The sequence below is a fragment of the Capsicum annuum genome, chromosome 1 (genome assembly GCF_002878395.1).
Source record: "Capsicum annuum cultivar UCD-10X-F1 chromosome 1, UCD10Xv1.1, whole genome shotgun sequence".
In the NCBI taxonomy this organism is placed as follows: Eukaryota; Viridiplantae; Streptophyta; class Magnoliopsida; order Solanales; family Solanaceae; genus Capsicum; species Capsicum annuum.
This window is the reverse complement of record NC_061111.1, coordinates 14,646,244-14,658,127: the sequence shown is the minus strand read 5'-3', so window position 1 is coordinate 14,658,127 and position 11,884 is coordinate 14,646,244. Positions and strand designations below refer to the sequence as shown.

Here is an 11,884-nt window from a genome sequence, read left to right as displayed (position 1 = left end):
CACCATACTTTGCAATAACACTACTTCCACGATTCAAACCTGCGACATACTTGCAATAACACTGCTTCCATGGTTCAAACCCGTAACATATAAACCACAAGGAGATAATGTTACCGGTGTTCGGAGCTCCCTTCAATAGGGAAAGAAGGTAAATATACATCAACCCTCAAAGGGAGAAAGAACGAGAGAATTGAAAAGCATACTCAAAACAATAGAGATAGGAGAACTTTCCTTGTTATTGCTTCTCATTACACAGTGAAAACCCAAGAGAACCCCCAAAAAGGAGCACAAAAAAAACTTGGGGCAAAACCCAAAAAAAAGAGCCATCATCTTTTTTCCACTTTTTCAGAGAGCATTACAAGCCTCCTCTCCACTTCCTCAACATTTTCACATCATAACACAACTTAATACTCTATAGTAAAATAAAAAAAGAAAAAAGAAAACTCTTCAGTATATTCTTTCTTCATAAGTTCCATCTCCATCCCCTTTCCCTATGAACTCCTTGTATTAATATTTTTATATAGCTAATTGGTCATAGATGAACCTTCTTGAATAGTATTTCTTTTCTACAAGTAGATTCATTATTCATTTGCTCAAGCAGCAGCAACAGTACCAGGTCTCAAAGATGCAGTTTTGTTGGGGGAAGTGGATTGTCTCTTGTCCTTTTTTCTCAAGGATTTGATGGAAGACATGTTCCTTTTTTTCTCTTTAGCTTCATCCATCTCTATCTGTTGCTGCCTACACTCTTCACTACAGAATGGAGTGTCCCCTCTGCAATACACAAATCACAAACACAATTAGAAACTCTGCAAATTAAAAAATGGATCTTGTTTGATGGCATATGAAGAAAATAGTGGAGTAAAAAGTATTTTTCAAGATCAAAGATTTCTTCTTGAAACTGGAAGTAATACCACAAAGAGCAATTCTTCCCTTTTTTGGGTAGAAGTAGCATAATATTTACTACAATAAGTTTTGAGTAAAAATGGAATAGCTAAGAAAAAAGGGAAATTAAAGGAACCCCATTTCTTGTCTTGACTAATAGATAGACATCAAATCATTGAACCATATATGTACCATTTTTTGATAAAAATTAGAATATCTTTGTATGCTGGAATATGAATAAAATATATTTCAAAGCAACCCCTTTATCCCAAAATAAGGAAAAGAAATCAATTGAAATAGGAGAAGGAATAAAAATAATTGAATTTAAAGGAACCCCATTTCTTTAGTAATAGACACCAAGTCCTATAAACCATTGAATGTACCATTCTTGATAAATAGATCTTTCTATACATTGGAATATGAAGAAAGTATATTTTCAAGCAACCCCTTTACCAAAATAAGGGGAAAAAATCGAAGTTTCCATAACTTCTGTTTTCTAGAAGTTAAGTTCAAACTGCTACACCCATTCACTGACTCACTGTTCATAATATTGTCATTTCTTGAATAAAAATTGGATCTTTAAACCCAAAACAAAAGAAAATATGAACTTAAATGGAACCCCATTTCCCAAAGATTTCATTTTGCAATTGGCAAAGGAACAAACAGAACCACAAAGAACAATTTATTTTTTTTGGTTGGCTTTCTATAAGTGAAGCTCAAACTGCTAACCCCTATAACAATTCACTGTTCATATTACATGATTTCATGAGTAAAAATTGGATCTTTAAAGCTAAAGTAAAGAAAACAAGAATTTAAAGAAACCCCATTTTCCACACTTACAATATGAAAAATAACAAACATAACTACAAAGATCAAACTTCTTTTGTTTAGAACTAAAAATTGAATCTTTAAAGCTTAAAAATAAAACACAACAAGAATTAACCACAAAGATCCTTTTTTTTGGTTTTCCAAAACTAAAAATTAAATCTTTACAGCAAAAACAAAATATAACAAGAATTTAAAGGAACCCCATTTTCCAATCTAAAGCAAAAAAAAAAAATGAACATGAAGTTAGAAAAAAGACAAACCTGTACATGAATATGTCAGAGTTATCACCAATTCTTTTCTTACAAAGAAAACAAGCATCCAAGAAATGTTGTTGTGGTTCTTCAAATCTACCATCACAGTACTTAGCAGCAGTAACAACAGATCTTGGAGACAACAAGGATGAAGAAGAAGATGATGAAGAAGAAAGAGAAGAGAGATTTCTCAAGCTATTTCTTCTTCTTGATGAAACAGTATAATAAAGTGGCCTAGAAATTAAAGGGTACTGATTAGTAACACCCTTGTTCTTGTTATTATTATTATTATTATCATGATTTTGGTTATTGTTGTTGCATGAAATATCAGCTATAGAGACAAGACCATCATCTTCTTCAATGAAACATGGTCTTCTTCTACTTGTTGATGATGGTGACTCCATTTTTTTGTTGAGGAAGATGAGAGAAAGGAGAAGTTGGATTTGGAGGAGTTGAGGTGAAAAATTGTTTGATTATAAAGAAGGGGTTGTGGGGTCTATGGTTTGGGGCGTGGGGGTGGGGTGAGTGAGGGGATGGGGGACTTGGGAGAAGTGTAAACCACTGCAGGGATTCAGGATTCCGTGCAAGTGAATCTATTGGTCCCCAATTTTACTTTACACTACCCTTTTACTCCCTCAATTCACGTTAAACTTACCACTTTTTTTTTTTTTTTACCTGTGCTCTCTCTTTAAAAAATAATAATCTAATTTGACTTCATATAGAATTTTAAAAAATAAAAATAATTTTTAAATTCTAGGAAATGTATCAAAATATTTTTCAAAAATATTTTTCAATCTTGTGATTTTAAACATATCATTTAAAAAATTAAAATTAAAAAATTACTAAAAAAAAGAAAGAAATCATTCTTTTTTAAATATACGAAAAAAATAGGTCATTTTTTTTAAACAGGAGAAATAGTAATTATTAGTATAAGTATTTCATTATAATATCTTTAAATAATATTTATAACTGTATTTTGAAATTAATTTAACAAAAAATTAATGCTAAAATTAAAAAAAAAAATTATGCTTTCTTAATATGTCAAAAATAAAAATTCAATTTGAAAAATTATGACAAGTAAAATGCGCACGAAGGAAAACTTAATATTTACATATACTTTCACCGTTATATTTTATCTGATATTTATTAACTTAACACTCTCTTTAATAGAATATTAATTAGAGTTTGATTTTTTATAAAAATAATTTTATCAATTATACTTTAAGAATATTAATTTATATTTTATGAATAAGTAAATGATAGAAATATTATTGAAAGAATATACTATTTTTTAAATTTTATAAATTAAAATAATTATTTTAATAAGATATTCAAGTAGTACTTAGTTGATACTATCAACGCTGATTATACAAGTGGTAAGTAATTATGTTATTTTTAATTTAATTTTTTTATTTTATAGTTTTGAGTATATAGCCATTTTACATTTTGAGATAGATTCAAACTAATCGAATTTCATAGCAGATATTAAGCATGGACTAAAAAATCAAAATTATTTTATTGTTTTGAAATATAAGAGGTGATTTTATTTTTAAAATTTTATTTAAAATAAGTGATTTCTCGCGTAATTAAGAAGCTATTAATATAATAATGACAACATATGTCGTATAAATCTTATAATGTTGATTATGAAAAAAATATAGTGTATGTAGATTTTACTTTTACTTTTATTTTAAAAGATGAAAAGGTTATTTTTAATAGTTCTTTAGCTTAAAGAAAATAGTCTAAAACAATAGAGTAACTACAACATATCAATGACAGCCGAAGTATAAAAACCTAACTAATGATAATAGAAATAAAAAAATACAGGGATAATACTACAAATACTAATAAGGATTGGTAGTAAGACAACATCATTACTGTATACTAACGTTCTATCTCAATACATATCATCCACAACCTCTTATTTAAAGTCATGTCCTTAATAAGTTGAAATTGTATCATATTCTCTCTGATCATGTATCTCCGCTGCTTCTTCAATCTACATATGTCATATAAGTCTTATATCACTTCCTGAAATCATAAGTCAACCTCTCACAGTTCTACACTAGGGCATCTATATATCCCCTATTCATATGCTTGAACCATTTCAAGTTGATTTTTGACATCTTATCCTTAATCGAAGTCACTTTCACATTATCATGAATATCCTCATTTATATTTTATGTCTCTTAGTATGTCTGTCTATTGTAACATCCTCGTTTCTGCAACCTTCAATTTTTTGAATGTGGGATTTCGAGTATCCAACACTGCATTTTGTATAAATAATTGTTCTAACTATCACTCCGTATAAATTGTGTTTAAGCTTTGGTGGAATCATTTTACCATATGAGGTTCAAGATGTGAACCTTTATTTCATCCACCCTACTTTGTTATGATAAGTGATATCCTCATTGATCTTCATATATTCTTGAATAATAGACGCAAGATATTTGAAATTGCTTCTCATATGAGTGACATTGGTATCGAGTCTCGCTTCTATACCTGCCTTATAGGTCAAATCATTGAACTTATACTTAAAATATTTTTATCTTGTTTGCTAAATCTGAACTTCTTAGATTCAAAATCTGTCTCCAAACTTTCAGTTTAGCGTTAATTTTATTACAAGTCTCCTCATTTAGCTATCTTTTCTGCAAATAATTACATACACCATGACATCTAACATTGAATTTTCATGCCAATACATCAACTATCAAGATAAATAATGCATATTAAGCGTTGATCCTTAGTGCAACCCCATTAAAATGAAAAATGCTTTGAGTCTCCTTCTGTTATCCACACTCATATTTTAACTGTATCATACATATCCTTAATCGCTCTAGTATATTTTATAGGAACATCTTTAGCTTTCAAGCATCTCTATAAAATTTTCGTTGTAGTATTATCACAAGTCTTTAGATCAATGAATATCATGTATAAATCCTTCTTTCGCTTGATCTCTTGGTACTGCCCTATTAATCTCATCACAAAGTAGATGAGTTTGTGGTAGATGGATCATCCAAACATAAAACTACATTGATTCTCAAAAAAATTCACCCTCCTTCTCACTTTCATCTCCATGATCCCTCTCGCGTATTTTTATAGTATGATTTAATAGCTTGATAATTAAGAAATTCACAAAAACAATTATAATATAACCTAATTCACTCATGGAACTTATATAAACAACGATAAGAACAATAATCATATTCATATTGTTGTATTGATGTTCTTTTTATTTTATTATAAAATTATAATAATATATAAATATCGCATACAAAATAAATATACCTAGCAAAAAGATAGAAATAAATGAAAATTGACTTAGGTGGGGTACTTGATCACCAGGTCCCAATATCTCCATATGACATGCTTGAGCCTAAAAAGTTGTATCTGTATACCTAAATAACAATAATAATAATAATACCATAAAAAGCCAAGAACCAAACCCACTTGCCATTATTTATGCAAATTGCAATTTGTTTAATTTTATTAGAAATTTATAAAGTTGGAATTGAAAATAAAATTATGTGTGATTAACTAATAGGAGTAACTTTTTAATGAAGAGAAAAAACTATTTAAAATTATGAACATAGAGCTAAAAAAATAAATTATAAACTATTTCTCGAACTTAAATTTTAACTTCAAATTAAGTTTAAATTTTTAAAATCAAACATTAATTACTTTTTAAAATATTATTTCACAAAAATAATACTCCCTCTGTCCCATTTTATCTGTCTCAAATTGGAATGACACATCTATTAAGAAAACAATGATTGGTAATGTAACTTTATCATTTTGCCCCTCTTAATTGTGTCTTGTTGTTAGTTTCAATATTGATGGATGGTTAATACCAAAGCACCATTTATATTCTTAATGATATACTCTTAATGGTACTCCTCTTTGCAACATTTTTCAAAAATGTTTCTCCCTTCATTTCGGAATAAGTGAATTGCTGAAGTATTTATTGGTGTTTCAAAATAAGTGAATCGTTGTTTTTTTTTTCAAATTTATACTTATGATTTGACAACCAATTAACTTTTGAAAAGGTATTACAAGGTCAATTTCTTTTTTTTGGGTAAAAATGGAAAGTTATGTTAAATTTATGTCATTAATATTTTTTTCTTAATCTGTGTGTTAAAATCCAACAATTTATTTATTATGAAATGGAGGAAGTACTAATAAGGAGTAATCAATTACACTAAGAATATAATAAAAAAAAAAATTATCTTCTATTAATGAGTAAAAAAAAGTAAATAAAATGAGATAACTAATTAAAAAATTCGAAACAAATAAAATAGAACGGAGAGAATACTAATTCTCATGGCAAAAAGCTTCGTCATCAAATCTACTACTCTTCTTTACTCTACCTATGCCCTACCATGGATATTTTCTGGGTATTTCTATCCTGTTGTGTACACCTTATTGTGAGGTTTCAACCCATACAACAGAAATAATAAAGACTTAATATCTACAATCCGTGATACAGTCACATCTCTTTATAAAATTCTCACATAATTAAGGATCGTTAAGTTGATCATCTTAAAGAATTAATTTCAAAATAGAACATCATATAAAATAATATTATTTTTGGTTAATCACATCGGAGAAAGTTGATTCGCAAGTAATCGGACGTTCGTTTGATGGTATTGAAAAATGTACCAATATGAGATTTGGTGCAGAGGATGAGGGTGTTCCATCCTTAATCAAAGGTCGAGGGTAGGGTTCGATCTTGGATATGGAGAAAAGTCCTCAACCTCTGGGTATGGAGAAAACTCTGTTAGGAACGCTGCCATTTTAATAGCCTCTGCAATGCGCGATTTGAATTAGTCGGGGCTTCAATACGGACACTAAATGAAAAAAAAAAAAGAAAAATAATTGTATGTGCTAACATTATGTAAATTTAGTATATTACTTGATGGGATAAAAATGAAGTACTGATGAATATTCATCATTTATTTTCTCACTAGTTACTGTAACATAATTTGATTATTATTTATACTCACATCAAAATGTAATTTTTAACACACTAAAACAATGTATCACACAATTGAATGTTCTAAATCAATTTTAATATACTAATTCGATTAGAATTCAAACATTGACTAAATGCATAAAAATCAATTTAGTACAATAAATGAACAACAACCTCTGTTCTTCAAATGTGACGTTTTCGGCGCACCACTCCGGTCTTTACTTAGTAAAGAAGTTAATAGTACGGACAATAATAATGTATTCAATATATCTCACAATATGATATATGATGAGGAGAGAATATCTACAAATAACATATTACTATTACGATAGATCTTTAGCTCAAAAAATTAACATGATAGAGTTGTAGAAAAATATTCACATCTATTTTTAATTTTTTTTTCGAATAAGATATATACTTATTTCATATGATTTTAAATTTCAAAATCAGAACTTTAATATTCAAATTCTTTCCTTTAGAAATTGAGATTAGGGAAACCGGAAAAGAGATTGAGAAAATTACAAAATGGAGAATCGAAACTTAATAAAATGAAAATTTAAATAACAAACTACACTTCTATAACTTCATTTATTCGCGCTAAATAGGAGTTTATATTTGAATAATTTTAAACCTCAACCTGATTTATATATTTATTATTATATTTTAGAATTGCTAAATGAATTTAATTGTATCATATCTGTAATAAAATTTGTACCCCTAATTTTAAGTTTTAACCTTTAAAATAGGCAAAATATATAAATGTATCTTTAATTTGACCTCAAATGATATTTATGATCTCTAATTTTAGGATTTACTATTATATAAATAGATATTAAAATTTGTATAAAAATAAATAAGTAAATACCTATTTTATCTCATGTAAAACGTGAATTATCACGTATAATATTACATAGAACATATATATACTTGTTTAATTTAATATAAATTAAATTACCTAATAAATATCTAAAGTTGAAAAACATAAATATCTGTCAAAATAAAATTAAATGACATATTTGTGTAGTTTACTTTCAAAATATCATACTTAGGAGGATGAAAAATGGAGCGTGTTGATCACGTATATTAGGTGCGAGTATGAAAACACACAGGAAAATGAATCCGTACGTGGAAGACATGCACCATGGGGGCCTCAACTACTAAAAAACACACACAAAAAAAAGCCCCACTATCTTACGCGTCACTCAAAACGAACCCCTTTCGATAACGTCATTGAACCTTTTAGCCCCTTTTTAATTTGATTTTTTCCGTTTATTTTTATATGTCATATTTTTATTTAATAATCTTTTCATTTCGGAATAAAGGTATTTATTGGTGTTTCAAAATAAGTGAATCATTGAATTTTTTGTAAAATCTACCCTTATGATTTGACAATCAATTAACTTTTGAAAATATATTACAAGATCAATTTTTTTTATTGGTAAAAATAGAAAATTATGTTAAATTTATGTCTTTAATGTTTTTTCCTTAATTTGTGTGTCAAAATTCAACAATTCATTTATTATGAAACAGAGCTGTATTAGTTAATTTCTTTTTGTTTGGTTAAATTAAATTAAATTAATTTAGTATTTTAAAATAAAATAAAAAATATTACAAATTATAATATTTTTCGCACTAATATTAAAAGTGATATAATTTAAAATATTAATTTAACTTCATTTCTCTTGGTTTTTGTTTTGATTTGTTTCACATATTTTAACTCGAGACAATGTTAATTTTTTTCTTATGATTATTCAATTAAAGATAGTCGAATATATTAAAGTATTTTTAATTCTATAATTTTAGAAGAAAAATCAAATTTTAAAAGTTGCAAAAAAGGAATAATTATTTTTAAAACAGATTAAAAAATAGATTAAATAAATTGAAATAAAGAAGTATAAATAAGCGTTTGGCCATAAGATTTTTTATTTTTTTTGAAATATTATCTAACTTTAATGAAAAAAGTAAAAATTATAGTGTTTAGCCATAATAATTATTTCACTTTAGTGAAGAATATTTTTGAAAAAGTAAAATAAGTAAAACTTTATTTTCACTTTTATTTCTCTCACAATATTTTAAAAATAACTTTAATTAATATTTATGACCAAATATAATATCTATTTCAACTCAAATTTCAATTTTAACTTTAAAAAATTCTTATTTTCATGATCAAACGATCATAAGTAACTTAGGAAAAGTGAAATGTACAATTTGATTCTAATTAATAAAAACGTGACAAATAAAAATGGAAAAGAAAGAAAAATTAGTAAAAAAAATTTCGTGGAGGAGAAGGTTTAAACTTTTTTTGGGGGATTCTTTTGTCGTTTTATTTCATTTCACAGCTATTGCTCCAAAGTTGAGTGGGGTCCACAACGACCATAGAAAGCATCAGCTTTTTTGGGCCCATTTTAAAAAGTGGGACCCACAGTTGTGCTGTCTAAAAACCATCAATCATCATCATCATTGTGGAGACGTGAGAATAAATGAGATTTTTAAAAAATAAACTACAGTACTACTATTGCCTCCACTCAAGGAAACCGTCTATAACACGAGTGAAATTCCATTTCTGCCCTTTGTATTTGTTTTTTTGCTTTTTCACTGGGAGTAATGGAGAATTTTTACGGCTTGTTTGGATGGTTGTTAAATTTCGTATTACTATGGTTGATACACGAGATAGATAGATAACTAATTTTAAGGTTAACCGTGGGATGAGTTTATTCATATTCGATTGAAATAAAATACATGTGATAATTTATTTTAAAATTATAATATTAATTTTATCTTATATAGTTTATCTCAAAATAATTGATTTTGAGATAACTTGATATTGCATTGTGCCATGTTTAGTTTAAATATAATAATTATTCCTTAATTGCTATTTGTATTTTATTGTATTGAATTGTTTTGTGAATTAATTATATTAGGTAATGATTAAATAGCTTGTTTTAACCACTAGAGTTGGCATGGTGGTTCGGCGTCATGCCCTGGGGGTTCGATCCTCGCCTCTGGCGAATGGAGCAAATTCTGTGGTCAGTTTCCTACCACTTAGTGAGCTGACAGAGGAACAAAAGATTAGTCTCACGGCTGCCGACTGTGGAGATACCTTGAAAAATAAAAAAATAACTTGTTTTATTTAGCGACTTATTTAGTATGAATACATGGTTACTTATTTAAATATTGTATATATTAAAATATTATAACACATATAATATTCATTAAAATAATATAAGACGATATGATACATTAATTAATATTTAACAACCATTCGAAAATTTGTGTCTATTGTATGTTTAATTTGTAATTAGATTTAAATCAATTTAATTCAAAGTGGGCATATGTATCTTGGCACTTGACGAGTTGTCGCCGTCTTCAAATAGTGACATTGCTCTAATAATATCAAAATCCTTTTTGGTACGTTATAGTGAGTGATATTATTGCTGTTAACACATTTTTATGCAGTTTCCACTCACAAACTAAACAAACAAAGAATATGTCACCAAACAAACACGTACTATCTCGTAGTATCAAAAATACTTATTGTTCAACTTTCAACTCTTTTTACACAAACGTCAAACTTAAACCACCCAATTTGAAACCAACTGCCACATTAAAAGTATTTAACTGACAGTCACAGATGCATAGTACATTTTTTTTTAATCCTTAAGACGGTCTAAGTATTGCCACTTGGGTAAATTGGCTCACATCTCGAGGTAAATCTTTCCATTGGGTGACAGCAACACCTGGTTCTGCTTCCACGGCACAACCTACTTCCCATATTTTGCTGCCACGTTTCAACCCCAAATTACATCTATACTTTTTTAAAGGTGTAGAATTTTATCAAAAAAAGAAAAGAAGAAAAAACAGTGTAAAAGAGTGGAGTAAGACAAAAATATAGACATATTTAATGCATTCTCCCGTGAAAAAAGAATCAACTACTTTAATTTCACAAAAAATTTAAAAAATAAAGAAGAATTTTAAATATTATGATCTTAAATTAAAATTATGTCAAATATATTAAAATACTTTTTAATCTTATTTTCCTAAATATACTATATGGAAAGTTGAAATTAAAGTATTGTAAAAAAATAATCATTTTTTTAAAATAAAATTTAAAAAAAGTAGGTCATTCTTTTTAAAACGGATGAAGTATAATATTAAAATAACAATCATAAAAATAATATTAAATTTCATGACAAATTCATTAAAATATTATTCTACTTATAATGCTAATAAACTTAAATAAAAAATTATAAATATTTCAATTAAAAAATAAATTATATATAATATAGATAAATGTTATATAAATATATTTAATATAATAAAAATGCTGTATAAAATAAAGGGAAAGTTTAATTGTTGTTCAATATTAAAAGAGGAATTTGAGTTTTAAAGCATGAAATTGAAAATGATTTTAACCCTATTTTTTTTTTTTAAAGAAAAAGAACTTATGCAAACGAAATAGCGACGTTAGATAATCTAACCAACTAAATTTACTCTCTTCGTCCCCAATCTATACGACTTGTTAGACCATAAATATTAGTATTATTTTTCCCTTTTTAAATTTCGTGTTATGTCAAATTGCCTAATAAAAATTGCGATCCAATAAATGCTAATAACTCTATTTTTTTAATTTATATATTATAATTCAAATATTGAGAGTTCAGAATTTTTATTATAAAATTTACATGTTTAAAAATTACGTAAAAAATAGAACGATCAAAATAATTTGGCAATCCAACATCTTTTCTTTAAAAGGTCTCATTTTGAATCCTAAATCCTTTAATAGAAAATTTTTTAGCAGCTGTTTGATCATAAAAGTTATTTTTTTTTAAGATTGAATTTGAAGTTATGTTTAGCCTAAAAAATAAACATAATTTTAAATTGTATTTCAAATTTTTATGCAAAATACTATAATTTTTATTAAAATAAAATAATTTTTTTAAAAAATAAAAAA

The 11,884-nt window shown here is 26.9% G+C and overlaps 1 protein-coding gene across 1 annotated transcript; it reads right to left on the bottom strand.

Annotated features, from left to right (window-relative positions):
* Positions 1-218: 218 nt before the first annotated feature.
* LOC107869037 (FCS-Like Zinc finger 1) lies at positions 219-2,561 on the bottom strand. The gene is made up of 2 exons (XM_016715624.2): positions 1,971-2,561; positions 219-771 (listed from the first exon to the last, which is right to left on the bottom strand). The coding sequence occupies exons 1-2, from the start codon at positions 2,363-2,365 to the stop codon at positions 594-596; spliced, it is 573 nt and encodes a 190-aa protein (XP_016571110.2). The 5' UTR covers positions 2,366-2,561; the 3' UTR covers positions 219-593.
* Between the last annotated feature and the right edge of the window lie 9,323 nt (positions 2,562-11,884).